Source organism: Haemorhous mexicanus, chromosome 25 (assembly GCF_027477595.1).
Source record: "Haemorhous mexicanus isolate bHaeMex1 chromosome 25, bHaeMex1.pri, whole genome shotgun sequence".
Classification (NCBI taxonomy): Eukaryota; Metazoa; Chordata; class Aves; order Passeriformes; family Fringillidae; genus Haemorhous; species Haemorhous mexicanus.
In genome coordinates, this window is record NC_082365.1 from 659,235 (window position 1) to 686,530 (window position 27,296).

The 27,296-nt window shown below is 58.8% G+C and overlaps 5 protein-coding genes across 11 annotated transcripts; 1 reads left to right on the forward strand and 4 right to left on the reverse strand.

The window, feature by feature from the left end:
* The first annotated feature begins 368 nt into the window (after positions 1-368).
* C25H1orf74 (chromosome 25 C1orf74 homolog) lies at positions 369-1,495 on the forward strand. The gene has a single exon (XM_059867607.1). It carries the CDS (start codon positions 387-389, stop codon positions 1,191-1,193), a length of 807 nt encoding a protein of 268 aa, XP_059723590.1. The 5' UTR covers positions 369-386; the 3' UTR covers positions 1,194-1,495.
* Positions 1,496-1,501: 6 nt separating this feature from the next.
* Positions 1,502-11,129, reverse strand: TRAF3IP3 (TRAF3 interacting protein 3). 6 transcript variants are annotated; one of them, XR_009489417.1, is made up of 15 exons: positions 10,723-11,129; positions 9,470-9,854; positions 9,297-9,321; positions 9,028-9,057; positions 8,696-8,791; positions 6,801-6,872; positions 6,404-6,544; positions 5,555-5,692; positions 5,129-5,264; positions 4,366-4,428; positions 4,229-4,288; positions 3,555-3,715; positions 2,538-2,786; positions 2,227-2,404; positions 1,502-2,196 (listed from the first exon to the last, which is right to left on the reverse strand). XR_009489417.1 is itself a non-coding variant. In XM_059867604.1 (14 exons), exons 2-14 carry the CDS (start codon positions 9,823-9,825, stop codon positions 2,321-2,323), a joined length of 1,611 nt encoding a protein of 536 aa, XP_059723587.1. In that variant the 5' UTR covers positions 9,826-9,854; positions 10,723-11,129; the 3' UTR covers positions 1,502-2,320. The 6 variants fall into 6 exon arrangements, 4 of the variants coding, with proteins under 4 accessions (XP_059723587.1, XP_059723589.1, XP_059723586.1 ...); XR_009489415.1 differs by having other exon boundaries at positions 2,227-2,390; positions 10,723-11,126; XM_059867604.1 differs by having other exon boundaries at positions 1,502-2,404.
* An 834-nt stretch (positions 11,130-11,963) lies between these two features.
* On the reverse strand, positions 11,964-15,040 carry HSD11B1 (hydroxysteroid 11-beta dehydrogenase 1). The gene is made up of 6 exons (XM_059867559.1): positions 14,838-15,040; positions 14,257-14,387; positions 13,675-13,786; positions 13,403-13,588; positions 12,777-12,920; positions 11,964-12,407 (listed from the first exon to the last, which is right to left on the reverse strand). The coding sequence occupies exons 1-6, from the start codon at positions 14,923-14,925 to the stop codon at positions 12,187-12,189; spliced, it is 882 nt and encodes a 293-aa protein (XP_059723542.1). The 5' UTR covers positions 14,926-15,040; the 3' UTR covers positions 11,964-12,186.
* An 810-nt stretch (positions 15,041-15,850) lies between these two features.
* Positions 15,851-20,566, reverse strand: LOC132338377 (11-beta-hydroxysteroid dehydrogenase 1-like). Of its 2 annotated transcripts, none has more exons than XM_059867819.1 (6): positions 20,196-20,566; positions 19,453-19,583; positions 18,341-18,452; positions 17,601-17,786; positions 16,911-17,054; positions 15,851-16,313 (listed from the first exon to the last, which is right to left on the reverse strand). In XM_059867819.1, exons 1-6 carry the CDS (start codon positions 20,281-20,283, stop codon positions 15,889-15,891), a joined length of 1,086 nt encoding a protein of 361 aa, XP_059723802.1. In that variant the 5' UTR covers positions 20,284-20,566; the 3' UTR covers positions 15,851-15,888. The 2 variants fall into 2 exon arrangements, with proteins under 2 accessions (XP_059723802.1, XP_059723803.1); XM_059867820.1 differs by lacking the exon at positions 20,196-20,566 and adding an exon at positions 19,997-20,114.
* Positions 20,567-24,815: 4,249 nt separating this feature from the next.
* G0S2 (G0/G1 switch 2) lies at positions 24,816-25,931 on the reverse strand. Its single transcript, XM_059867795.1, has 2 exons — positions 25,721-25,931; positions 24,816-25,396 (listed from the first exon to the last, which is right to left on the reverse strand). The coding sequence occupies exon 2, from the start codon at positions 25,360-25,362 to the stop codon at positions 25,054-25,056; it is 309 nt and encodes a 102-aa protein (XP_059723778.1). The 5' UTR covers positions 25,363-25,396; positions 25,721-25,931; the 3' UTR covers positions 24,816-25,053.
* Between the last annotated feature and the right edge of the window lie 1,365 nt (positions 25,932-27,296).

Below are 27,296 nucleotides of genomic sequence, written 5' to 3' on the forward strand. Positions count from 1 at the left end.
CCCTGTGCCCTGCTTTGTGCCCAGGCTGGCCCCGGCCCGACTCTCGACCCTTCTCCCGGCCCTTCCCCGGGCCGTGCCACTGCCCCGGCCCTTCTCCCGGCCATGGCACTGCCCCGGCCCGACTCCCGGTCCTTCTCCCGGCCCTTCCCCCGGCCATGGCACTGCCCCGGCCCGACTCCCGGCCCTTCTCCCGGCCCTTCCCCCGGCCATGGCACTGCCCCGGCCCTTCCCCCGGCCCTTCCCCGGGCCGTGCCACTGCCCCGGCCCTTCTCCCGGCCCTTCCCCGGGCCGTGGCGCTGCGGTCCCGCCCCGCAGGAGCCGCCTCCGCCGGGGCCGGGCCGAGCTCGGGCCCGCCCCGGAACCGGAGTGCACAGCGGCTTCCGCTGATGGCGCCGGGCCCCGGGGCGCTGCCGGTGCCGCTGCTGGTGGCGGCGGCCCGGGAGGCGCAGGGGCCCGGCCGGAGGCGGCGGCTGCCCGCGGCCCGAGCGCTGCAGGCGGCCGGGGAGGTGCTGGCGGTGGCGGCCGGGCTGAAGCCGGCGCTGCTGTGGGACTGCGGCCCCGCGGGCCCGGCCGAGCTGCGGCGGTACCTGGGCCGGCTGCGGGAGGCCGGGCTGGCCGCGGGCCGCCTGCACGTGCTGGCCATGGGCGGCTCGGCGCTGGTGCTGCGGCCGGGGCTGGCCCGGGGCCGCCTCCGTTCCGCGCTCCGCGCCCGCCCCGCGCCGCTCGTGGACGTGTCGGCGGCGCGGCCGGGCCCGGCGCTCTGCGGCCCCGGCGAGGCCTGCGCCGTGCGCCGCCACCTCGCCGCCCTCCTGGGCCACCTGCGGGACGCCGAGGCCGCTGGCACCGAGCCCGTGACCGCCAGCGAGGTTGTCGCCAGCGGCTGGAACCTGTGCACCGTGGCCGGGGTGCTGCTGGGCTACCCCGCCGTGTACACCTTCGCCGAGGGCGCCGAGAACTGCCTGGCGCTGACCCCGCTGAGGGTGTTCACGGCCCAGGCCTCCTGCCCCCGCATAAAGGATGGGCTCAGGGTCCAGATCTACTCCTTCAGCGTCCCGGAGAGCCTGTGTGCCGAGCTCACGGACGTGCTGGATGCCTGGTGCCAGGAGCTCAAGGAGGCTTTCGGTGCTCAGAGCGATTTTGTAGATCTCTGCATTTCCAGCGAGGTCGTGTCTCTTCCAGCGGTTGCCTTGTAAAACACGAGCGTACTCAGACTTTTCAGCCTTCCTCACTGCATCAGGGACCAAGGCAGGAGATCCAGTTCCATGTGTGTGTTGTCCCCTGTGTCTGTCGTGGTCCTTGAGCACTGAAGGCTGAATTGTGACAGTCACTGCAGGCCAGTGGCAAAACCAAATAACATTTTCTTTAAAGAAAAAACGAGTGTGCTCGCAGATGCTCTGATGCCTCAGTCCTGCCTGCCTGCACATCACACCCTGCAAAGTCAGTGTGTATTCATTTGCAGTGGGCAGCTGAAGATTAATAAATGATTTGAACACCACAGTGCTTTGAATTAGTGAAGTTTATTGTAGGTGCCAGGTGTGTTTACTATGTGGTATTATGTGTATATTTCAGGTATATTTTCTTCCTATGTGAGGTGGTGTCACGGCCTGCATTGTGTCTGAGCCTGCACATGAACGATGGGCAAGTGCTGCTGTAAAACCTGCACGGTGCAGCTGCAAAAGGCACTTTAAACCCCTGTCTCTGGTGAATTCTTGTGGTGCTGGCAGTGAAGGGGAAGCAGGTGTGGCTGTGGGGATGCTCGGCCACAAGGGAGGCTGGAGGAGTGGGATAGAGGGGACCATGCTGAGGAGCCCCCCTGAGCTGGGTGCCTTTGTCAGGTAAGAGTAGAGGTGGCCCAGGATTGAGTGCCTCCTATTTAGGGAGGCAATAAATACAGGAGGACAACTCGGAGGTATAAACCCCAGGCAGGCTGGATGCCAAGGGCACAGGATGCCTGTTCCTCTCGCCCTGTGCGAGCCACAGCAGCGGCGGGCACAGGGGCTGGGAAGGGCAGCCTTTGGCAGGAAGAGAGCAACCACAGCAGCCGAGGGAAAGGGTGATGTCCCTGTGTTCGTGGGAGCTGGCTGGAGTGACACCAGCAGCTGAGGGAAGGGGTGATGTCCCTGTGTTCACAGGAGCCAGCTGGAGTGACACCAGCTCGGGATACGAACCCAACGTGCACACACAAAACAGCAGACGGTGAGGTGAGGTGAGGTGAGGTGAGGTGAGGTGAGGTGAGGTGAGGTCAGCTTGCTTTTGGTGAAGCAGAGGTCAGTTCCTGCAGTGAAGTCAGTCATCAAGGAGCTCCTTCACAGCCTGTAAGTCACCAGGAAGGCGGCGATGGCCACTGCTGCCACTGCCACCAGGAGAGGGATCCAGGGACCGCGCTGTCTCTGCCAGGAGAAGCCTGTGTTATAGGAGCGTGCTGGGGGATGCCACTTGCCATGGCAGCCCTAGCAAACGTGTCCTCTGCAGGGCACAGAGGAGGGGATGTGTCCCAGGCCGGTGTGCAGCGCTGGGGTCGGGGCAGGAGCTCCCACCTGAGCCTGGCTGCCATGGGAGCGGTTGAGCTCGTCGCGGCACTGGCGCAGCCGGGTCAGGCACGACTGGTACTCCTGGCTCAGCGCCTCCAGCTCCGAGCGCAGCTCCGAGCACTGCAAGCACAGCGAGGGGCTCTCAGCAGGAGGGGTCCCCTGGGCTCTGTGTGCCCCCAGAGCAGCTGGGCTGCTGCAGTGGCTGCAGCGCTTCACCCGCAGCTGGGCACGGCTCTGCCGAGCATCCTCGGGTACCTGCAGGGACAGGGCAGAGCTCAGAGTCACTGCAGCGTGCTGCTGGGTACCTGCAGGGACAGGGCACAGCTCAGAGTCACTGCACCATGCTGCTGGGTACCTGGGGTACCTGCAGGGACAGGGCACAGCTCAGCATGCTGCTGGGGCACTGCCCGGCCTGCCAGCTTCCCACACCTGCCTGCTTTGCTGCCAGCAGTCACAGCACAAGCTCTCTTCCTGTGTGGCTCTCAGCTCTGCTACACTAAGTTATAAATTATTTTTTTGTAAGCCCTTTTAATAGATCCCTGCTGGCTGAACGCTGCTGTAAGAATTGAGGGGCTGTTGGTTGGCAGAAGGCTGGTTTGATGGCAAAGTGTGTGTAAAAGGCTTTGGTTTTTGGGTTTTTTTGCAGCCCACTTGTACAGGCATTACTCCTGTTACAGACCCTTCCTGTTATTTTTATTGTTGTTATTATTGCAATAGTTTTCTTTTCCTCCTCTCCTTCCTTTATGCTCAGGGGCTTGGCTCTTAAAGTGTGGCTTTGGCTTTTCCCTGTGGGGCTGCCGAGGCTCTCCTGTCTGTGAGAGCAGGAGGGGTTTGTACAGGGAGAGCTCTGCTCCTGCAGCCAAGGCTGCTGCAGCCCTGCCCTTGTGTGTAGGAGCCTCAGCGGGGGTTTGGGCAGGAGTGGGGTCAGGATAAAACTTAGGGCAGGCAATCCTTACAGGAGCCGAGCCTGGGCTGCCTGCAGGAGCTTTGGTGTGTGGTGCTTCTGCTGAGTGACTTCCTCACCTCGTTCTCCTTTGCTGTGAGCTGGGATGTCCTTTTCTGCATCTCATCCTTCAGACTTTCTGTTCCCTCCTCCTCCTCCTCCTCCTCGGGGTGCTCTGACAGAGCGTTTTGTTTTTCCTTGGCAGGAGTGAGAGGTGGGGTCTGTGTGGTGAAAACCTGGTCTAGAAAAGAGTCAGGCTTCTGATGAGAAACAGCTCCAGGCTCTGGGCTGGCTTTAGCTCTTGTTTACTCAGCACACTCTAGGGATAATATTTGTGTGTTATGCACAAAGCAGAAGACACAGGAGCTGAGTTTGTTATCACTGGCTCTGCTGTAGCTACAGGTTCATCATCTTAAGAGCAATATTTCTAAACAGTTGCCAGAAAAGGAGGGGAGGGAGAGTTAAAATGCCTTTTTTATTGCTTTCGTTTTGTCAAGTACAGCTGTAATTGCAATTATAAACTGGATTGTGTTTTGTTTGGAAAAAATATGGCAGAGCCACTGAAGTAGAATTTGCAGTGAAATCCATTTATTTTATAAAGTGTTTGCCATCATAAATACGTTTATGCTTTAATGTTAGCTAGCAAAACAACTCATTCTGTGTTTATTCTAGACCACTGCAGACTTTTCCTAGAGTCAGGGCTAGTGTTCCCATGTCCAGGGAGGGCTACGTGGGGGTTACAAAGTTTGCTGACCTGTCCTTTGCACCTTCACCTCCTGGCTCTTCTGTTGGTTGTCCAGGTTGTGGATCAAGTCTGGAAACACAAAAAGCATCATTATTGTCTACAGCACTAAAGGAGTCTCTAACTTTGTGCATTTCTGTGTTACTTACTCTGCAAATAGCTGATTGTTGCCTCCAGTGTTACTTTCTGCTCTTGTTCTTTTTGCAGTTTATCTGAAATAAGGGTAGAAGATCAAGGTTTGTATAAATGTGTATCTTTATGCGAGGGTGGTACTTTACTCTTCTCCACATGTGTAGAGTGGAGCAGATGATGTTGGCTGCCCTGGACTTTTTTCTCTGAAGGGATGTGATTTTTAGCTGTTTATTGCCCTTCTTTTTTGGCAGCTTTTTCTCTCGTGCCTCGTGTTCAAGTCATTTATGGTTTATTTGAAAGCTGTTCATGCAAGACCCGTTATGAGATTAGAACTGGAACCCGCTTTCTCTTCCCTAATTATGTTTTAAAATAGCCATGTGTGAGTTTAAAATAACGTGTGTGAGTTTCCTTGCTGTGTCTGAAGTGATGCTTTAGGACTTTACCAGCTCCTTTGAACTGCCCTCACCACCCAGCTCCGGGGCTGTGTCTGGTGCCCTGCCAAGGGTGGAAAGTCCTGCCTCAAGCTGAGGACACATCTTAGGTTTTTATTTCTTTTCAGGTCTCCCATTACATCCTTTCCTCTAGCAAAGCCACTTCTCTGAACTCTTTGGTCTAGCCAGGAGCAGCTTTTGGAGTTGGCAATCAGCGGCTTTTGTGGCACGCCGAGATGTGCGGCGCGCTGGAGTGAGCCTGGTGCGCTCCAGCTGCTGCGAGCCCCGTGGCTTCGGGAGCGCCTTCCTGGTCCCTGCCGGTTCCCGGAGGGCACGGCGACCCCGGTACCTTGGATGTGGCGGATGTGGCCGGCCTGGCGGTCGTTGTCGCTGCGCAGGGCGCTGGCTCGCTGCAGCAGCTCCGTGCGCTCGTCCCGCAGCGCCCGCAGCTCCCGGCTCAGCCGCTCGCTCTGCGCGTCCGCTCGCTGCGCCGGCACAGACAGACAGACACACACACACACAGACAGACAGACACACAGACAGACACACAGACAGACACACAGACAGACACACAGACACAGCGGGCCGGCTGGGCAGGGCATCGCGGCTCACCTCGTCCTGCCCCAGCACCGCCTTCCGCCGGCCCAGGCTGCTCCCAGCCCAGTGCCCAGCCCGGCCCTGGGCACTGCCAGGGATGCAGGGACAGCCACGGCTGCTCTGGGCAGCCCAGCAGCAAAATCCCGGAGCGAGCTGCTCCTGCCGGGAGCTGACATACCTGGAGCTCACTCTGTAAAGCCTGGAAGCTGTTTCTGAGCTCGGTGTGTGCCGTGGTCTCCTTGGTCAGTTCGGCTTTGAGTGCGGCGTGGTGCTCCTTCCAGAGGGCGAGGTCCTCTCGCATCTCTGCCAGGCTTCTCTGGAGAGCAGAGAGGGGACCCAGGGCTGGGTGTGACCCCGGGGTGGCTGTGACCCAGGGGTCGGTGTGACCCAGGCCCCGGGGGATGCTGCCAGCCTGCCCTGGTGACACCAGCCGGTCTGTGCGGGGCAGCGCTGGCTCCCCAGCAGCAGCACACAAAAACCCGTGTGGGGCTGATGCCATCTGATGGACAGAGCCAAGCAGGGCAGTGCTCCCTCTGGAACACGTTCCTGTGCTGCCAGCAGGCTTGAGGAGCCTGGTGGTACTTGGGATAAAGCTCACTTGTTTTTTCTGCAAATATGTTATCCCGTGGGTCAAAGCAATTTGCTGCCTCTTGGGGAAATCCTATTTTCATATAAATGAGCAGCTCCAGAAAAAAACAGCCCTGGAGACCTCGTGCCGTGGTTGGTGTGAGCAGGGCAGGGAATGGCCCAGAGGGATGGTGAGGGGGAAGGGATTGCAATTCAAGCTGACAAACCCGAGTACATTTCCCCAGCTGTGAGCTGTCTGTAACCTGATGTGCAGCTTGTGGAGTGAGCACAGGTTGCATTAAAGCTGCTTTGGGCTTTGCTGAGTAGCTAAAACTTCACATATTTTTTTTATCTTTGCTGCTAATGGCAAGCCTGTCATCACCTTTCCCTGACATGTGGGTTTTCTTTGTCACACTTGGGCTAAATTAAAGCCAAGCCAGGTGTAAGACATACTGCTCACCTGAGAGTTCTGCAGCTGCTGCTCTGTTAGGAGTTTGTCCTCCAGCATCTTTTGCAGAGCCTCTTTTGCCTTCTGCTCATAGGTCTGCTTCTGGTCCTCCATCTCTATCAGGATCTTCTTCACACACTCCTTTGAGTAAGTCTTTAAAGAAAGAAAGAGCTTGAGGTGCTTATCTGTCAGATCCCCACCTTGTTAAACCTGGGTGTTAGCAAACCCAGAGTGTGTAAATGCTGCTGCTAATGTGCTGTGAAGCATTGCTTCAGCCAAGAGCTGAAGTCCTTTTTGGATGGGTATCTCATCAGATTGATGTAGAAACTGAGGCCCGGCCCAGTGACAAGGCTTGGTTTTTGTTTTCCTGCCTTTCCTCACCCGTGTTTGTCAGTGAATCAGACATTACCTGGGTGCAGGCCTGCAGCTGATTTTCCAGCACCCGTAGTTTACACCTCAGTTTGTCCTCGTTCAGCTGACCCTGGGGAAAAGCAGTTGAAGTGAGATGTGAAATCATGAACTGCACAATGTGCCCCAATGTTTTGTTGGGTTGTGTTCTGATTCATGTTCTCCCTTCATCTGTAATCAGATCAAAGTCTCTTCAGAGCTGAGAGCTCAAAAAACCTTCCCAGCCTCACAATAAATGGGACATGGGGGAAGTGAAACTTTTATGGATTGCAAACTTGTCCTGAGGCAGTTTCTCTGGCTCCTGAGTGCAGGTGCTGGCAGTGACATGACAAGTTAGGAGCGAGGGGATTTGGGGCTGTTCTGGCTGCCTCTGGCAGAAATGCAGCCGCTGCCTGTCCCCACGGATACCCTGTTCTCTGCCTGTGCTCCCTCCCTGCCTCGAGCTCCAGCTGCTGGAACGGTCTTGTCTGGCTGTTTTCCTTAGAAAATGGGCTGGGTCTGTGTTGCAACATCTGCTCTTGGGCAGGGGGATGGAGGGCACGGTGATGATTCATTCTCCTCACTGTCATCAGCTCCTCTCGGTGTTAGTCGGGCTGCTCAGGCTTTGTGGGAGCAGACTGCATGCAAATTCATATAACATTTCTAGCAAAGAGTTCACGTGGGCTGGTTTCCACCAGCAATACTGAGAACACCAATATCCTCTCTGCCCACTGCTGTCTGAAGTCACGACTCTGAAAAGAAACTCCTCGGTGTGACAGGGATAGCTGACAGACCCAAGCAAAGCCAGACTCCCCGGTGTCCCAGCACTGGTTAAATTTGCACAGAAGCACATTTACAGCCCCAAAGACTCAATCTTCCCAGTTCAGTTGGGCGAAGAACTAAAGGCTCTTAGTACGTGGGTGGAATTTTGAAAAGCAATTTTAGATGTGCACTATTCTGCTGGTTTTCCTCAGCTCTCCTCCTCTGCTGTCTGCACAGATTCCAGCTGTGCACAGATGTGCCATCATCCATCCATCCATCCCTCCATCCCTCCCTCCATGGATTCCATCCTCCATCCATCCATCCCTCCATCATCCATCCATCATCCACCCACCCACCCATCCATCCATCCCTACATGGATTCCATCCATCCCTCCATCCCTCCCTCCATGGATTCCATCCATCCCTCCATCCATCCCTCCATCCATTTATCCATTTATCCATCCATCCACCCATCCATCCTCCATCCATCCATCCATCCATTTATCCATCCATCCATCCATCCATCCCTCCCTCCCTCCCTCTGCCAGCCCCACCTGCCTCACGGAATCCCCTCCCAGCAGCAGCATCTGCCTGTTGGCTCCAGCACCGAGGGGATTGTCAGGCTGATGAAAAGCTGGTTTTAGGCTGATGGAAAGCTGGGTTTTAGGCTGATGGAAAGCTGGGTTTTAGGCTGAGGAGCAGCAGCGTGCAAGAGGCAGCAGCAAAGTCTCTCCTGTCCTGCAGCAGGGGCAGCGAGCAGCAAGGAGCACCCACCTGTTGGCACTCTGAGGTTTCGTGGCCACTTCCTGCACCTGTGGCTGGGTGTTTTTTCCTGCTCACGTTATATTGGAGGAGCCAGTGAAGGCGGAAGTTTCTTACCACAGGATGTCTAACGCAAGGTTTTGTCCCCCCTCACCCAATCACGCTTCTCTGCCCCAACAGAACTTTCAAACCACTTTTTTTTAAATGCCACAACAGCATGAATTGTTTGATTTAAGGATCCTATAAGAAAGCCTCATATGTTACATAGAATGTATCATCTTAATTTTGCATCCTCGTGGAAGACACCAAGGGCCTTTTCTGCTGAGTCGGTCCCACCCTCCCTGAGCAGAGAGGCAGGGGAGGTGGGGGGGGGGTCCTGCAGCTCTCTGGTACCTGCCAGGATTTCTCTGAAGCCTGGAGCAGAGTGGACAGGAGCTCCTGTAAAATCACCATCTTCTGCTTGAGCAGCAGCTCACGGTGCAGGGCCTCCTGTGGGACAGGGACATGGTCAGTGGGGCCAGAGCTGGGGGCACTGCCCGGAGCCCCCCTGCCCAGGGCTGGCCCTGCCTGGGGGCTCCAGGCCTTTGAGGTCTGTTGGCTTTTTTGGCCGTGTTAAAATTGAGCTTTTAACGCCCCTTCCTTTAGCAATATTAATAGTTTAGTAAGTATTATTCTTGGTGGAAACCAGCTGTCCCAGTGGGTGCTGAGCACTGTTTGGTACCTACCTTCAGGTAGTTGGAGAGCTGCACCATTTCCTGAAAGGGAAAGGGCAGATGTTTAAAAATAGGATTGCTTCAGTTTATAAGCACGGCATGAACTTGCTCCAAAAAACGAAATATTTTTAAATAAAAGTGAATTAACAGCCTATATCTGGGTGGAGAAGGAGAGCCTGCTGGGGTCCATTGGGTTAGTTTTTCCAGGGAAGTGGAAATATTTCCACTGCAGTTTAACTTTCAGGAGTTCCAGGCTGGTCATTTACCTGTGCTTTGCTTACCTTATTTAAAACTGCTATTCCCCAGCTGAAATGGAAAACAAAGTGTGTTACTGAGGCGTCAGGGAGGGTCCCCAGCTGAGCTGTGAGTGTCTGTGCAGCAAACCCTTCTGTGGGGAGCACTTTGGGCTCGGGGAGCTGCTGGGCATTGCTGGGGAGGGGCAGGAGCTGCTTACTCTGTCTGCTGGCTCGAGTCTGTCACTGCTGAGCTGGGGCTCGGCAGGGTCTGTGTTCCAGTGGAGGCAAAGGGGCAGGGTGGGGGTGATCCCCCCGAGGGGCCGCGGCTGCTCTTCCCCCGCGGTGTCCATCCCGGCCGGCTCTCCCCGGCCTCGGCCGCCAGGTTTCTCCTCCGGAGGAACTCAGCCTGGCGGGGGCTGGTGGCCGTGGGCGGCCCCGGGGGGCGGCAGCAGGTGACACTGGCCCTGCAGCAGGTGGCATTGACCCTGCCCCGCAGCCGCTCCCGCGCCTCCTGCCGCCGCTCGCTCCTCTCCTCGTCGCTCTCGCCCGGGCGCGGCCGTGCCCTCCTGGGCATGGTGGCCCTGTCCCCTCGGGGCCTCTGCCCTGTGAAACCAGCCCAGACCACCGGGGATCAGTGACAATCAGCCGCTTCTAGGGCTTGTGGGGGTGGGGTGTCGGGCAGGGCTTCTGCCAGTGACTTCTAGAATATTTCCGTGCTGTTTAGTTTGTATAAAATCTGCTCTGTGATTTTTTTACTGTCCTGGGGGTAGCTGTGGGGTGCTCAAAGCTCATTCCTGGTGCTATCCTTTACTGTAGGGGCCTCCTTTGAAGGCGAGCAGCATTTTTGGGGTGGTGCCTGGGTGGGGAAGGTGCCCACAAGCCCCAGCCAGGACACTGCTCCAAAAGCTGAGCGATTTTCAACTCATTTTGCTCCATTTTTGTGTGTTCTGCTCAGCCTCCACTCATCCATCTCTACCCACCAGGAAAAGCTCAGTCCTCTCCCACCTGTGCTGCCTCTGGCTTTCCCAGCCCATCCCAGGGCTGTAAAAGCCTCAGTTCATCAAAAATGCACTGAAAATCAGGATAAAGCTTAAAGAAACACAGTCCATTACTCACCCCGGGCTGAGCAAACCCTGGAGGCTTTCTTGACAAGCTAATGCTCTATTTCCTCCTCCTGCTACCCCAAATTACCCTCTCTAATTAAGCATGTCCTCTAACTTTGCTTTCCAAGCTGTTACACCTCTTGCTTCAAGGGAAACCAGGAAAAACCCCTCTGCTTCTTGCTGGTTCACGTTACAGTTCCCCAGTGCAAGTTGTGTAGGCTGAAATTGGGGTGAAAAAGGAGGGAAAAGGTGCCTGGTGCTGCCCTGAAATTGGGGTGGAAAAGGAGGGAAAAGGTGCCTGGTGCTGCCCTCGGCCTCGGCTCCCCTGCAGCCCCAGAGCCCGGTGCTGTGGGCGCTGCAGCTCTTACCTGGTGCCAGGCTCCTGTCCTGCCCCTGGGGTGCCGTGCCCAGCCGGGTGTCACAGGGCAGGAGCACGCCCCAGCTGCCTCCTCATGCCAAGCAGCTCATCCTGTGCTCTCCTGCTCTCAGTGGAACAGGAAACGCTGCAGCTGCGGCCGAGCCCCGGTTCCTGTCCGTGCCCGCAGCCCGGCTCAGCGGGGTCGGGCTTATCTCAGAGCCCCGAGTGCCCAGCCCGGCCCCAAGCCGAGCCCGCAGTTATCTCCTGGGGCATCTCCCCGTGCTGCTCTGGGACACACAGCGGGAGCTGGAGCCGCTGGTGGCACTCGGGGACGGGGTTTCCCTGAGCGGCTTTGGGAAGTACAGTAATGCTATTATTTAAAGGCTTCCTGCAGATTGGAAAGAGGAAAAAACGTGTGTTCTGGCAGCTGAGGAGAGGTCAGGAGTGGCAGAAATTCATTAAGGTCTTTAGAGAAGTGAAAGCTTGGTTCATGCAAATCGGGAGGAGGTCGGTTTAGCCAGCTGGGCACTGATAAGGGCTCCCACGTGGAGAAGGAAGACCCGGAACAGCAGAGATCTCAAAGTAACACTGGATTTATTTTTACAAAGACCGCCATGGGAGGGATGTGTGACAGAAGATCTCCAGATTCAGAGAATCTCTCGTGGCTTTGGGTGCTTTGTGCTGCTTGGCCCAAAGCCTGGTGCTGGGCCAGGGCTCAGCTCTGCTGCCTCAGTGGCTCTCCAGAGGGAACAGTGTCTGCAGGTTGAGCAGAGCCCTGCTGGTGGGCAGGGCACTGGCAGCAGATACTGCTGCAGCACTTCTCTGAAGTGCTTCCTCTTGCAAAAAGCCCTTTACAAGAGCCCAGTACTAAAAAGGACATTTTTGTGCTGCCTTACAGACTCCTGGAGTGTCCTGCCCCAGGCTGCCAGGGCGCCAGCACAGGGATGCCCCAGGGTGTGAGAGGGCACCGAGCAGCTGGGTTCACAGGCAGACCTGTCCTGCACAGCCCCAGGTGTGCCAGCACAGCCCCAGGTGCCCCACCACGGCCCCAGGTGCCCAAGCACGGCCCCAGGTGTGCCAGCACAGCCCCAGGTGTGCCAGCACGGCCCCAGGTGTGCCAGCATGGCCCCAGGTGTGCCAGCACAGCCCCAGGTGCCCCGGCACGGCCCCAGGTGTGCCAGCACGGCCCCAGGTGTGCCAGCATGGCCCCAGGTGTGCCAGCACGGCCCCAGGTATGCCAGCACGGCCCCAGGTGTGCCAGCACAGCCCCAGGTGCCCAAGCACAGCCCCAGGTGCCCCAGCACGGCCCCAGGTGCCCCAGCACGGCCCCAGGTGTGCCAGCACGGCCCCAGGTGCCCAAGCACAGCCCCAGGTGTGCCGGCACAGCCCCAGGTGCCCCGGCACGGCCCCAGGTGTGCCAGCACGGCCCCAGGTGCCCCAGCACGGCCCCAGGTGTGCCGGCACGGCCCCAGGGCTATGTTCTCCGGACGTTCTCCAGGCGGTAGTTGCTGCGGACCAGCGAGTCCAGGAGCTCGGGGGCGAGGCTGCGGAGGAGCAGCATGCCGCCGATGGCCCGGGCGGGGTAGTGCAGCTCCCTGCGGCGCAGCGCCCCGGCCCGGATGATCTCCAGGGCGCACTCCTCCTTGGGGGCCGGGGGGTCCGGGATGACCTGGGACACGGCCCGCACGGCGCTCTCTGCAACGGGACAGGCCCGTGTCAGGGACACGGCACCATCAGCTCGCTGGGGCACCCCCAAACCCACAGACTCTGGGGATCAGACCTGCTTAACGAGGCTCAGAGCAGTGAAAATAACAATTGTAAGGTTTCCTTCCCTTCCCTTTGCTTTCCACCTCTTGAGTGGCCACCGGACCTCCCCTGAGTTCGCTGCCAGGCTGGCAGAGTCCAAGGCATCAGGCCACACTTTTTGAAGGGTTGGGGTCCTGTTCCACAGCTGCAGGGGCAGGGGAGGCTCCAGCAGCAGCGGCAGAGCAGGCTGGCCCCAGGGACGGGGGGTGGGCTCAGCTGGGCTGAGCTGGGATGGGGTCCTGGCAGGGCTGAGCTTACCTGTGTTGATGTAGCCCAGGATGCAGAGCGTGATGGAAACGTTGACCTTGTCTATGACGAGCTCCTGCCTCAAGGAGCTGAAAAATCCATCTAAGGCGAACTTGGTTGCGGAATAGGGAGCGGTAAAAGGGCCAGCAATTTTACCTGGAGCAGAGACACAGGGCTGGGGCTCAGGTGCTGGGCAGGCAGCAGGCTGCACAGCTCTCCCTTCCCCTTGCCCTGCCAGTAGCTGGTGTTGGGATTTAGGGTGTTGGAATAAGCTGTCAGGAATGCCTGAGAGATAAAGCACACTCAGGAATGTTCAAACTGTGACATGTGGCACAAAGGGCCTTCCAGAGCAGCTGATGCTGCCTTGGTATCTCTGCATGTATGGCCAGTGTGTGTTCAATGTGTGGCCATGCCTGTGAAATCACCTGCACTGCAGCTGTGAAGGTGATCAGAGAGTGCCAAGAGCCTGACAGGACAGAAGACAAATTTCCCAGAGGATCTGAATTGTGCACCAGAGAGCTAAATCAGGTGCTGCCCCTGAGTGCCAGCTCTGCTTATGCTCCTTCCTCTGCCTTTTGGAGCAGAGTCTCGGCAGGGATCCGTGGCAGGCAGGGGAAGGGCTGTGGGCAGGAGCTCACCTGCAATGGACGAAACCACCACGATGCTGCCCTCGCTCTCCTTCAGCATGGGCAGGGCAGCCGTGGCCAGGGCCACGTAGCTGAGGAAGTTGGTCTCCATGAGGCTGCGGACGTGCCCCACGTCCCCGCTGAAGAAGGTGAAGCTGCTCTGGCCGATGTGGTTCAGGATGAGCATGTCCAGGCCACCTGGGGGCAGAGCAGCTGTGCCACCAGCCGCCGAGCCAGCACCTCCGGGAGGCTGGGCTGCCTTGGGCTGAGGAGGGAGCACCTACCCCAGGTGTTCTCAGCCTCCCTGAGCACCTCCTCGGGCAGGGCGGGGTTGTCCATGGAGCCGCTGATGTAGCGGGCGGAGGCAGCGCCGAGCTCCAGGCACCGCTCCACAACCTGGGGGCAGAACGGGCTCCGATGGACTCCCCTGCAGGGACCCCCAGCCCGGGCTGCTCCTGTCCTGGCCCAGGCAGGGCTGGTGCTGGGGGAGCCCTGGGGTGGGTCTGCAGGGTACCCGGTGTGCCCGTGTGCCCTGGGTGGATGTGCAGGGTACCCGGTGTGCCCGTGTGCCCAGGGTGGATGTGCAGGGTACCAGGTGTGCCCGTGTGCCCGGGGTGGTGCTGGGGGAGCCCTGGGGTGGGTCTGCAGGGTACCAGGTGTGCCCGTGTGCCCGGGGTGGTGCTGGGGGAGCCCTGGGTGGATGTGCAGGGTACCCGGTGTGCCCGTGTGCCCAGGGTGGATGTGCAGGGTACCAGGTGTGCCTGTGTGCCCAGGGTGGTGCTGGGGGAGCCCTGGGGTGGGTCTGCAGGGTACCAGGTGTGCCCAGGCTGGGGTGAATATCACATCCAGCCCCCCTCGCCATTTACTTTCTGCAGCCTGGCCTCTGTCCGTGCCGTGAGCAGCAGGTGTGCCTCCATCCGTGCCAGGTGATATGCCATCTGCTCCCCGATGCCACTGCTGGCTCCTGTCACGATCACCCTCTTGCCCCGGAGCAGCTCTGCCGAGGAGGGTGCAGAGCTCAGCGCTGGCACAGCCCTCGCTGCCCCTCTGCTCGTGGGCACTGCAGCTCCTCCCTGTCCCTGCGGCTCCCCCGTGCCCCTGCCAGCCTCGTCAGACCCCGCTGGAGCCTGACCCCAATCCCAGCGGGGTGGGGGGGCTTGAGCTCTGCACCCCTGGCCAGGGAGAGCTGGCCAATAAAAGGATTGAATGTTTGAAGTGGGAAAAGTGCTTGTTTCCTGAAGAAGTCATTTGCAGGGGTCAGACACTGTGGCCCAGCAGAGCCAGTGCAGCTCCGTGAGTTTTCCCCGTGCCCTGACCCCTTGCCTGGGGCAGTCTGACCTCCCCTCCTGGCTCTCAGCCCTCCCTGGCTCTGCCAGGCCCGTCCAGGTCCCTGTGCTCGGCCCGTGCCACCCCTCTGGTGGTTCCTGTGGAGTCTCCCAGGACTTACCTTCGCTGAAGTTCTCCGGTGCTGAGTAAAAATAAAAGGCCAGTGCTGCTCCCAGCAAAGGGATGAGAATCTTCAGCAGCAACCCCATCCCTCTGCAGAGGTAAAGCAGGAACGAGACGAGCCCCACGGGGAGGTGAAGGTGGCTGGAGCTTGCAAACGGGGCCGGGAGGTTTTGAGCTGGTTCTTATCTCACACAAGTTTGCTGTTGGACCTTTTCTTTGCCCTGCCGGTGATTTAGCAAACATTAACCTAATGGAGCGTGTGGCGTTGGACTTTAGGCTGTCCCTTTGCACCCTTGGCCTGCCAGGAGGGCCAGGTGTGCTTTGGAGACAGCTGAAGGGAAGGCACTGAGCACAGCACAGGGTGCGTGGTCTGGTGGCTGCCGGGGGCTGGGACAGCAGTGTCCCCTCAGAGCAGACATCCCTGGGACATCCCTGTCTCCCCATTCCATGTCTAAATCAGGAGTAACCCTTCCCTTCCTTGCTGCACGAGGATTTCCTGAGCAGCACTCTTGTGCAGGTTCACAGCCAGATCTGGGGAGAGCAGGGCTGGCAAAGGTTCCATTTTCCGACCACTGCTGATGATTCTGGTTTATCCTCTGGGATATCTCCGTGGGTGTAACACTGGCAGCTTGCTGGGTGGCTCTAACCCCTAAAAACATCCCTGCTGAGGAATCCATGGGCTGCAAAAGGCAGCCAAAGAGAGCAGGATGAATAGGAAAGACCTTCAGCTTTCCCAGGGTCGTGTCACTGCTCTGTCTGCTGGCAAATGGCTTTGAGGGTGATTTTCTGGAAGTTTAAGGGGCAGAACCCACTCTGTGTGTGCTGGTTTGTGTGGGTGATCTCGGGGTAAGGAGAAATTAGGAAGGCATTGTTCCCTGGGAGGGTGGCAGGCCCTGGCACAGGTGCCCAGAGCAGCCGTGGCTGCCCCTGCATCCCTGGCAGTGCCCAGTGGAGCTGTGCCCATGAACAGCTGAGAGAGGCCATAAAGCCCCGCCAGCACACGCAGAGCTGTCCGGTTAATACACTTTATTGAATAATTAGCTCAGTAATTAGCGTTCCGCCGCCGGGCGGGGCGAGCAGGGCCCCGCTCTCTCCCGGCGGGTGCCGCCAGCGCATCGCCAACCGGGCGGTGGCGGTGGCGGCCAGGAACGGGGCTGGCCGGACCCTCCCGGTGACAGGGGACCCTGCCGGGGTACGGGGACCCTCCCGGGGGTCGGGACCCTCCCGGGCCGGGGCTCAGTGCGGCGGGCGGGGGGGCGGCGGGGGGGCGCGGGCAGGCGGTAGCGTCTCCGCACCAGGTAATCGAGCAGCTCGGCGGCGCAGTCCCGCAGCAGCAGCGGCAGCCGCGTGGAGCTGTAGCGGTAGTAGAGCTCCCTCCGGCGCAGCGCTGCGCCCTTGAGGATCTCCAGCGCGCACTCGTCCCGCGGCGCCGGCCGCTCCTGCAGCACCTCCGCGGCAGCGCGCACTGCGCGCTCTGCGCGCCCCCGGGTCAGCGCCGGGCACCCCGGGGGATGGGGGAGAGGGGGGACCCCCGGGGATGAGGGGAGAATGGGGACCCCCGGGGATGAGGGGAGAGCGGGGACCCCCGGGGATGAGGGGAGAATGGGGACCCCCGGGGGAGAGGGGAGAGTGGGGACCCCCGGGGGATGCAGGGAGAACGGGGACCCCGGGGGATGAGGGGAGAATGGGGACCCCGGGGATGAGGGGAGAGTGGGGACCCCCGGGGATGAGGGGAGAATGGGGACCCCCGGGGATGAGGGGAGAGTGGGGAACCCCGGGGATGAGGGGAGAATGGGGACCCCGGGGGATGAGGGGAGAGTGGGGACCCCCGGGGATGAGGGGACAGTGGGCACCCGAAGGAGTGTTGGGCTGTGCCAACAGCCTGTGCCAGCCTGTAAGAGGTGCCCAGGTTTACGTGGCACGGGGAAGGAAACGGCTCTTGAGGCTGTTTTTTGGGGGCAGACAGGTGGGATCCCCCAGAGAGGCTGAGGTGGTGGCAGAGGGGAGCAGGAGAAGGAGCCGGGGTGGGGATGCTCAGCCCTGGGCAGGGCTGGCACAGCTCTGCTCTCACCTGTGTCGATGAAGCCGAGGATGCAGAGCGTGATGGAAACGTTAATGCTCTGAATGGCGAACTCCTGCCTCAGGGAGCTGAAAAATCCATCCAGGGCAAACTTAGTCGCAGAGTAGGGGGCGGTAAAGGGGAACCCGACTTTACCTGGCACAGAGCAAAGTTCTGTTAGCACACGGGGCTGCTCTGCCTGAGCTGCTCTTCTGCCCTTCCTCAGAGACAGGATTTTACCAGTGAAATGTCATCCTGGCACCTGAACAGCAGCCTTACAGATATTCTTGCTGGCTTCCAGCTCTTAGGGCCAAAGCTGTGGCTCACATCTGTGCTCAGGGCATGGGCAGCCCACAGGAACCACAAAACCCTCAGAGGGGAGAGATGGAGCAAAGCTGAAACTCTTGTCCCTGGGCTGAGCTGCTCACCAGAGCTCTGACCAACACAGCAGCTGGGGGGTTTAACTGCAGTACTGGCCAAAAACCAAAATGGGGAGATTGGATTGAGCAGAAAACAGATTACATCAAGAGAACCCCAGACCCATCTGGATTTGGGTGTTGGGGCTGGTTTGGGTGGGGTGTTAGTGTTAAGCAGTTGTGGCTCCTGGAGGGTGCCTGTGTCTCTGTGTGCTGCTCCTGGCAGTCAGCCCGGGCACCTTTGAGTGAGTCCCGTGTCACCAGCCTGGTGACACTGCCCACTCACCTGCCATGGATGAAACCACCACGATGCTGCCCTCGCTCTCCTTCAGCATGGGCAGGGCAGCCGTGGCCATGGCCACGTAGCTGAGGAAATTGATTTCCAGGAGCTTCCGGACGTGCTCAACGTCCCCATCGAAAAAGCCAAAGTAGGATGCACCAACGTGGTTCAGAATCAGCATGTCAAGGCCTCCTGCAAGCAGAAAAATGGGCATTAGTGCTGGGGGAGAGGGCTGCAAGCAGCAAAACAACATTTTCTGGGAGCAGAAGAAGTGTAATCCAAGGAAATCAGGTTTTTGGGTCAGAGCTGTGGCCTGTTATCTCCGGAGCAGGGATACAGCCTGGATGGAGGCTGCCAGTAAATATTTTCCTGTGATATATTTTTTTAGTTCAAAACATGAGTGCCATGGCCCGAGGGAGATCACCCCTGAGCTGTCTGTGGGTCAGGGAGGGACAGGGAGTGCTCCCCACGGAGCTGGTGCATTTCTGAGCCGTGACCCTTGGCCGCAGTGGCCAGGGCTGCCGGATCCCCCAGACCCTGGCACTGGGCTGATGAAATCCAGGGCTGTGGCACTGCAACAGGATGCCAGGAGGCCCCAGAGCTGAAATCGAGAGCGCAGGTCAGTTTGAGAGGCAGCAGTGCAGGCAGAGGAGCAGGGCTGCAAAGGGCAGAGTTAGGGCAGAATTTTTCGTGTCTCTCCCATTTTGCCAGGATGCTGGCACTGTGCAGAGCAGGCTCAGACGTACCCAGTGCCATCTGTGCCTCCCTCACCACGTGCTGGGCAAAGGCCGTGTCCTCCATGGAGCCGCTGACGAAGCGCGCCGAGGCTGCTCCCAGCTCCAGGCAGCGCCGCTCCACCTGCAGGACAGCGGGGCTCAGCAGCCTCCCTTCCTGCCCTGGGAACCCCTCCCTGCCCCAGAGCCCCCTTCCTGCCCTGGGAACCCATCCCTGCCCCAGAGCCCCCTCCCTGCTCTGGGAACCCCATCCCTGCCCCAGAGCCCCCTCCCTGCCCCAGAGCCCCCTCCCTGCCCTGGGAACCCCATCCCTGCCCCAGAGCCCCCTCCCTGCCCTGGGAACCCCCTCCCGCTGGCTCTCAGGTGTGGGTGTTGGAGCTCCCTGTGATATGTCCCCACCCAAAACCAGTGGTCTGGACTTTTGGGAGTGTGTTTGGAGCCTTGTGAGCTTCAAAGGGAGCCTGGAAAATGATTCCTTGGGTGAGCACATTACCCGAGGCAGTCTGGCTCCTCCTGCGTGCAGACTGGGCTGGAATTGCAGGGACAGGAGCAGGGACAGGAGCAGGGACAGGGGCAGGAGCAGGGACAGGGGCAGGGACAGGGGCAGGAGCCTGGCGTGGAATGAGGGTGTGTGGGGGTGTGTGTGCAGCTCAGACACTGCGGGTGGAGTGCGGGGAGCTGTGTGTGCAGGAGAGACTGCCAGGTGTGCAGGAGGGACTGCCAGGTGTGCAGGAGGGCACTGCCAGGTGTGTGTGTGTGCAGGAGGGACTGCCAGGTGTGCAGGAGGGCACTGCTTGCTCACACACTCTGCTGTGTGAGTTCCCAGGGCACAGGGGTCTGTCACCGTGCCTGGCCAGGACCTGTGCCTGTCCCTGTGCCCAGGTGGGACCTGTGCCTGTCCCTGTCCCTGTGCCCAGGTGGGACCTGTGCCTGTCCCTGTGCCCAGGTGGGACCTGTGCCTGTCCCTGGGTGGGACCTGTGCCTGTCCCTGTGCCCGGGTGGGACCTGTGCCTGTCCCTGAGCCCGGGTGGGAGCTGTGCCATGGGTGTTCCTGTGGCTGTGCTGGGAGGTCCTGGCCCCGTGTCTGGGTGAGCCCTGCCATGAACACGAGCGCTGCCCATTACACTCTGCAGCCTGGCCTCTGTCCGTGCCGTGAGGAGGACGTGGGCACCCATCCGTGCCAGGTGATATGCCATCTGCTCCCCGATGCCCGTGCTGGCTCCCGTCACGATCACCCGCTTCCCCCGGAGCATCTCTGCGACACAGGCACAGCCCCTGCAGTTAGCCTCGTGCTGCCAGAAAAACCTTAAAACTAAGAAGTAGTGAACCCCCGAGTGCCCTTCAGATCAGCAGGTAATTGGAAGGTAGACGAGCCTGTGAGTGCAAAGCATCGGGCACCAGCAGGGCTCTCCCATCTCATGGGAAAAGCTGTGGAGCTGCTGCAGCTCCCCGGGAAGTGCAGTGACACAGGGACAGCTCTGGACCCTTCCAGCAGCTTTTTCCACAAGCCAGGGCACAATTTATCAACGCCCCAACCATTCTGTAATAAAAGCAACCCGCTGAGTGCGCGCTCCAAACTTTGCACTGCCAAGCCCCGCTTGCAAACCCTTTTCCTGCCCTCAGGAAAATGGAGCACTCCGTGCCCTCTCCCCCTCGTCCCTGCCTCACCTGCTCCCTCAGGGGGTTTTCTGCACAGTCCTCGTTCAGTTTGGTTTTAAAGCTTTGTTAAAGCCACGTTTCAGTATCCACCACCACACAAAGGCTGGGCCGTGCCTTGGTCCGAGCTCTGACCGGTTTCCATGCAAAACACCCAAATGTGGCTTTTTGTCGCTTTTTCCTTAAAGTCAGAGGGACTTTGGATACTTACCCGGTTTGAAAGTGTCCCTCGCAGAATAGAACCAGAAGGCCAAAACCAATCCCAGGAAGGGAATGAGAATCTTTTGCAACCGACCCATCCCACTGTGGAGTCAGGAAATACAGCACGAGAGAGAAGGAAGGAACAAAAATCCCTCTGCAGAGCTGCTCCTGAGGGAAGCAGCAGTGTGACCCTTTAAAAACCCATCGGCCGAGGAGCTGCAGCTTCCAAAGCCCTGGAAAATCAGGGGTGGGTGGATGGATAAGCCAAGCAAAGCCTTTGGTTTGCTGCCTGCTGCTCGGCCTGGCCAGCGGGGCTGTTTGGGTCCTGCCCGGCTCTTTTCATATTTCCTGTCCTACGTTAAAATGCAGAATTTTGCACAACACCCTGGAAGAGGTGTGTCTTTGCTGAGCAGCATCAAGTTTCACTTGGAGAACATCAGAGGGAGCCCAGTGCAGGTGGTTAAACATTCTCCCTTATTCCTGCAGGCCCTGGGCATGGATGTGGCCGGGCTCTGGCATGGGGACACCCCCAGCTGGTCCTGGGCACCCCAGGGCAGGGCTGCTCTGTGCCCCAAGGCAGCTCCTGCCCCTGGGGCTGGCAGCAGGGACTCAGCAGCACACTGCACCCCAAACAGCCCCAGGAAAGGCTGGGGAAGGGTTTTCTGATCCTGGCTGCTGCAAGCCTTGCAGGGGCAGAGCCCAGAGCTGTGCCCAGAGCTGTGCCCAGAGCTGTGCCCAGGGCTGTGCCCAGAGCCCAGGGCTGTGCCCAGAGCCCAGAGCTGTGCCCAGAGCTGTGCCCAGGGCTGTGCCCAGGACCCAGAGCTGTGCCCAGGGCTGTGCTCAGAGCCCAGAGCTGTGCCCAGAGCTGTGCCCTGAGCTGTGCCCTGAGCTGTGCCCTGAGCTGTGCCCAGAGCCCAGAGCTGTGCCCAGGGCCCTGAGCTGTGCCCAGAGCTGTGCCAGAGCTCTGCTGCTCCTGGATCACCTCTCTGGGGTGGCCCTGGGTGGATTCCCCTGCTGCAGGTCCCTCCTGTGCCCTGGAGCTGGGGCTGTGCTCCCGGGGGATGCTCCTGCCCTGCTGCCCACTCTGGGCAGGAACTTCTCCTGCCAGACAGAGGGGAGAGGGGAGAGGGGAGAGGGGAGAGCCCTGCAGGGAGCGCCTTCCAGGGCACGGCTGGGCTCGGGCAGGTTTGTGCAGGCAGCTCCAAGGCTCAAAACACTTGGCAGGAATTTGGATTCTGCTTCTTTTTTTTTTTTTTTTTAATTTTTTTGAGTGATATTTGACTTTTTTCAAATCATTATCAAATCCTGGTCAAATGATGATTTTCTTTTTTCTTTCTTTTTTTTCCTTTCCCCTCTTCCTTTCCTTTCTCTCATAGACATTAAGATATTGTTTTTCCTACCCAGCAGTCGCAGTGCCCTCTGCCATGAACACAGCTCTAATTCCTTTCTTTACAGACATCACAACATCAGGGGCTGCCCTCAGCTTCTTTCCTCCTTGCACATGCTGCAGACCCCATGGCTGTCAGGCTGCACCACTGGAAATGCACTCCCAGTCCCAAGGGAGATGAGAGGGTTGTGGGATGGCTTTGGTTTGGTTTGACATCACATTTCTGCACACTGCTGGTTTAGAGGAAATACTGTGATGTTTAAGTCATTTCCAAGCCCTAAATTTGTGTTTTTTCCTCTGTGTGACCAAATTGGGAATTGCTGCCTTGGAATTTCATGGTTGGAACAGTGGCTGCTCGCAGCCTTGGCCGCTGTCCATGTTCCCAGTGCCCTTGGAGCTGGGTGGCTGGGGCTGATGTTCTTATCTGCACCCCTAAATTTAGCCTGGCAGCCCCTGGAGTATCCAGTGTCCACACTGCAAATAGCAGCGAGGGCTCTCTGAAGACATCCAGCTCCTGCCTTTGGAGTGGCTGAGCTGTGAGGGGAGGGCTGCTGCTCAGAGTGGCCTTCAGCTCCTGGGATGAGGGCTGGGTGACAGCTCCAGGCTGAAATCAGATCTTTGAAAGATGGCTGGCTGGCCCGGCAGGGTGAGCCCAGGGGCAGGAGCAGGGCAGGAGCAGGGCAGGAGTAGGGCAGGAGTAGGGCAGGAGTAGGGCAGGAGTAGGGCAGGAGCAGGAGTAGGGCAGGAGCAGGAGTAGGGCAGGAGTAGGGCAGGAGCAGGGCAGGAATAAGGCAGGAGTAGGGCAGGAGTAGGGCAGGAGTAGGGCAGGAGCAGGAGTAGGGCAGGAGCAGGAGTAGGGCAGGAGCAGGGCAGGAGCAGGGCAGGAGTAGGGCAGGAGTAGGGCAGGAATAAGGCAGGAGTAGGGCATGAGCAGGGCAGGAGCAGGGCAGAAGCAGGGCAGGAGTAGGGCAGAAGCAGGGCATGAGTAGGGCAGGAGCAGGGCAGGAGTAGGGCAGGAGCAGGGCAGGAGTAGGGCAGGAGCAGGGCAGGAGTAGGGCAGGAGCAGGGCAGGAGCAGGGCAGGAGTAGGGCAGGAGTAGGGCAGGAGTAGGGCAGGAGCAGGGCAGGAGCAGGGCAGGAGTAGGGCAGGAGCAGGAGCAGGAATAGGGCAGGAGCAAGGCAGGAGTAGGGCAGGAGTAGGGCAGGAGCAGGGCAGGAGCAGGGCAGGAGTAGGGCAGGAGCAGGGCAGGAGCAGGAGTAGGGCAGGAGCAGGAGCAGGGCAGGGCTGTGCTTTAGCTGTCTAATCCCCTTAGCTCTCTTAGGAGCAGCTATTTTCACTGTTCCCAACCCTCTTTGCCTTAAGCTCATCACCGCGGGGCTGGAGCACTGGCAGAGGAGGAGTGGGCAGCAAACGCGGGAGTTTGGGGGGGCAGCCTGGCCGGGCTCAGCTGGAGCCCCCCGGGCACCTCAGGAGCTCCCTGCCCTCCCTTTGCCAGTGCCCCTTCCCGCGGGCAGGGTGAGACACCCGGGACTGGCAGGGGACGGGCGATCCTGGGGTCGGGGGGTGATGGACACAGCCCCCGGCACGGGCTGGGACGGTCACCTGGGTGCGACTGATGGCCGGAGCTGGCAGGACACAGCTCCGGGCTGCCCGGGACTGTCACCTGGCTGTGATCCGTGTGAGCTGGCGGGACACAGCAGCCCTGGGAGCGCCTCCATCCCCCCCTGCCACCGCCACGGCCCCCAGCTCCCTGCGTGTCCTCACACCAGGAGTGCCCCAGGAATTCCAGCCTTCCCTGCCCGCAGCCCTGCTGGAAGTGTAAAACCTCGTTAAAGGCTGGGATGGGCAGGGCAATGGAGCCCCTCAGCTGATGGATCCCTTCAGGCCTGAATTCCCGAGTTTTCCCATGAAACTTCCATGGTGTCAGTGAGGGGTGGGATTGTTCAGCCTTGCCAGAGACCAAAGGGCAATGAGTTACAGACTAAATTCATTCAGTTACAGACTAAATTCATTCAGTTACAGACTAAATGAAGTCATTCTCAAATGTTATTTTAAATAAACCAATAATTTTAATTGAGGAAAAAGTACTTTTAAATTTGAAAGCTTGAGCGGATTTTTTGGGCAGATACTGGGTAGGAGTCTTTCTCCACTCTGTGCTGCTGGGTTTGTTTTGGCAACAGAAATAATTGTCAACAAAATGAATTGTGGGTAGTGGATTATGAAAATGAAATAGTGAACTTCAGCCGTATTCTGACATTTTCAGGTCCTGATCTTACGCTGTGCAGCTCTGGCAGGAGCTGTGCACTGGGCACCGAGGTCTGGCAGGGCTTTTTCATTTTCCATGATCCAGTCTTTGGCTCAATTGTTTTGCTGTTAGCTGGAGAGTGGCACACTGCTGGTGCATCTCCCTGTTTCTGTGAGGTGTGAATCCTGCTACACCTGCCCTGAGGGTGTCTTTGAGCTGATGAAGAGGATTTTCTGCCCTGGTCAGGACTGGCAGGGCCCGTTTGCCTGCCCTCCCCCTGCAGTGTGGTCAGGATCACTCAGCTGTGGCTGCCTGGGGACTTTGACTGACATGACATAGTCCCAAATGCAAGGGATTCTTGCTAAGCCCCAGAACATTTTTTAAATAGATGAAAGTCCTCTAATGATCCTGGCAGTGCTCTGACTAGAGCCTGAAGCCTGGAACAGTTTCCACACCCTCCAGGCTGCCTGTGCCATCTCCGTGTTTTTCCATCTGTGACACCCTGTGGCTCTGGAGTCCCACATTACCCTGCACACCCAGGTGTGTGTGGTGGCTTTGTGAAAGGTCCCAGGAAAGGTGGAAGGGTTTTGGCTCGAAGATTTTTAGTTGTGCAGCAGCTGGAGCCTGTTGGAGGGCTGCCAGGGCAAGAATGGGGTTTTGATTTATTTAAAACCAGTTCTGTGCACACGTGGCCGTGGCAGAGACAAATCTGTGCCATTGAACCCAGATAACCCCTGAAGTCCAACCCTACCTCCAGCTCGGGGCATGTGGCACCCGTGTGACACAAATGCCACCTCCTCCCCAGCTGGCCCCTGGGGAAGGAGCAGAGGGACAGACAGACTGACAGAACAGCCCCCAGAGCAGCCTCTCTGGGTTTATCTCCTCCACTGTCCCCAGTGTCCCCCCCGCCCCACAAAAGGAGCCAGAGGTGTGAGCAAAACCTCTGCAAAACAGCACGAGAAGGCTTTGAAAATAAAAGCAGCAAGAGAGAGCCCCGGTTCCATATAAAATATTTATTGATCTTGCAAAATGGTGTAAAACGCGTCCGTAAGAAAAATAAGAAACCACGCTGTGCATCGTGCACAGGTTTATACCAACAAAAGGTATTTTTCCCCACTGCTGCACAGCAGCAAATAAAACCCTTCGCTTCTGGCGGGTCTCACTCGCGCAGTCTCCTTCAGCCGAGCCTTCCCCTGGCGCCGGAGCCGCCGGGCGGGCCGAGTCCCTGCGCGGTGCCTAGGACGCGTGCTGCCGGGTCACCTGAGCCCTCTGCAGCGCCGGCGCTGCCTTGCCCTTGGCCAGCCCCAAATCCTCCCTTTGCTGCGGCGGCCGCTGCTCCCGGGCCGCCGCGGGCTTGTTCTTCTCCTCCTCGTCCTCCAGGCTGGCCTGGGAGCTGAAGGGGCTGCACACGGTCTCCACCAGCCCGATGACCACCCCAAAGAAGGCCAGCACGCTGCCCAGCATGTACAGCTTGACCATCTTCCTGTTGGGCTTCTGGCTGAGCATTTCCTTGGCGAAGGGGATCAGCTCGTGCATGGTTTCCATTTCAGTGCGGCAGCAGCGGGTTCAGACGTGGCTTCTGGAACAGAAGAGAGAGGGACGTGAGCTAAACCCAGCTGCTGTGGTGGCAGAGCTCCCCGGGCTCCCCGCAGACCCGCAGCTGCGCTTTAAATGGGGAGCATCTGGGGCTTTTTGCTGAGGGATTGCTTCAGGAAAACACAACCACCCTGTCCCCGCGGTGCCCCAGGACAGAGCCAGAGCCCCCCTGGCCAGGACTGAGCCCCCCTGCCCAGGCTGCCGTGGGGGGCACACGCTGCTGGTCCCACGCGTTTTGCACAGCGTCCCGTCCCGTCCCGTCCCGTCCCGTCCCATCCCATGGCATCCATCCCCTCGCAGCCCTTACCGGCGGTGTTGCTGCAGGGCTGTGCTGTGCTGAGCTGTGCTGAGCTGTGCAGTGAGCGCTGCGGTGTTGCTGCAGGGCTGTGCTGTGCTGAGCGCTGCGGTGAGCGGTGCAGTGAGCGCTGCGGTGTTGCTGCAGGGCTGTGCTGTGCTGAGCGCTGCGGTGTCGCTGCGGGGCTGTGCTGCTGTCGCTGTCGCAGCCGCTCCGCTGCAGCCGCTGCCCGGGGCCGCCGCCGCCGCCTTTTATCGCTGGCGGGGCGGGCGGGGCGGGGGCCGGGCCGGGCGCGGGGCCCGGAGCTCGGCCAGCCTGGCCCCCCCGCGCCTGGCAGCTCCTGCCCCTAATCCGGCCAGACGGAAAAAAAACCCTTTTATTTTTTTTTTTTTAAAACCCTTTCCTCCCCCACTTTGTAATTTTTTTTTTATTCTTTCTTTTCCCCATTCCATTTCTTTCTCCTTCCATTTCTCCTTATGTTTTCCCGTCCCTTCTTCCATTCCTCTTTTTTTCTCTTAAAAAACTTGTTATTCCTTCCTCCAAAAAAACCCCCAAGATTGTCTCAGTCTAATTTCCAAACCAGAGATCTGATGCCTGACTTGCTGTACCTGCTTCTGCCATAAATATTTCATATATTCACAGAAGCTTTGCTGATTGCCTGGAGGCAGGGAGAGGGTCTGTGTCCACAGCTCCCAAAACAGGGCAGCCTTTGGGTCAGGGCTTGGGGCTGCCAGGGGCCAGTTCAGCAAAATGTCCCTGCCTGGCTGCCACTCTGCAGGGAAGGGGGTGAGAAAACACCCCAGGGACACAGCGGGCCGGTGTCACCCAGCTGAGGTGTGACAGTGTCACCCAGCTGAGGTGTGACAGTGTCACTGGGCTGAGGAGTGACAGTGTCACCCAGACAAGGTGTGACAGTGTCACTGGGCTGAGGAGTGACAGTGTCACTGGGCTGAGGTGTGACAGTGTCACCCAGCTGAGGTGTGACAGTGTCACTGGGCTGAGGAGTGACAGTGTCACCCAGCCGAGGTGTGACAGTGTCACCCAGCTGAGGTGTGACAGTGTCACCCAGCCGAGGAGTGACAGTGTCACCCAGACGAGGTGTGACAGTGTCACTGGGCTGAGGTGTGACAGTGTCACTGGGCTGAGGAGTGACAGTGTCACTGGGCTGAGGAGTGACAGTGTCACTGGGCTGAGGAGTGACGTGCTTGTGGAAGGTTCCTCCGGGTGTCTCATCAAAAGGGAACCATGAGCAGGTGATTGTGCAGGTGTGACAGCCCCTGACTTCCTGGGAGTGGGAGAACTTTGGGAAACTCCAAAGATGGAGAAGTTACATCAAATTCAGATCCACTCCTGACTTTTCCTGCACTTGGTGCTGAATCTGTGTCACCCCCTTTGTGTCACCCCCTCTGTGCCACCTGCAGGACGGTGCTGCTCCCATCCTGGGCTGCAGCCAGGCAGTGTTGCACCAATAACCCCCCGGCATTACTGATGATGCAAGAACGATTGCATCATCATCATCATCACCCCCATCATCTGCTCCAGCTCCATCAGAGCAGACACTGCTCTGGCTGCAGAAACCCTCTGGGCT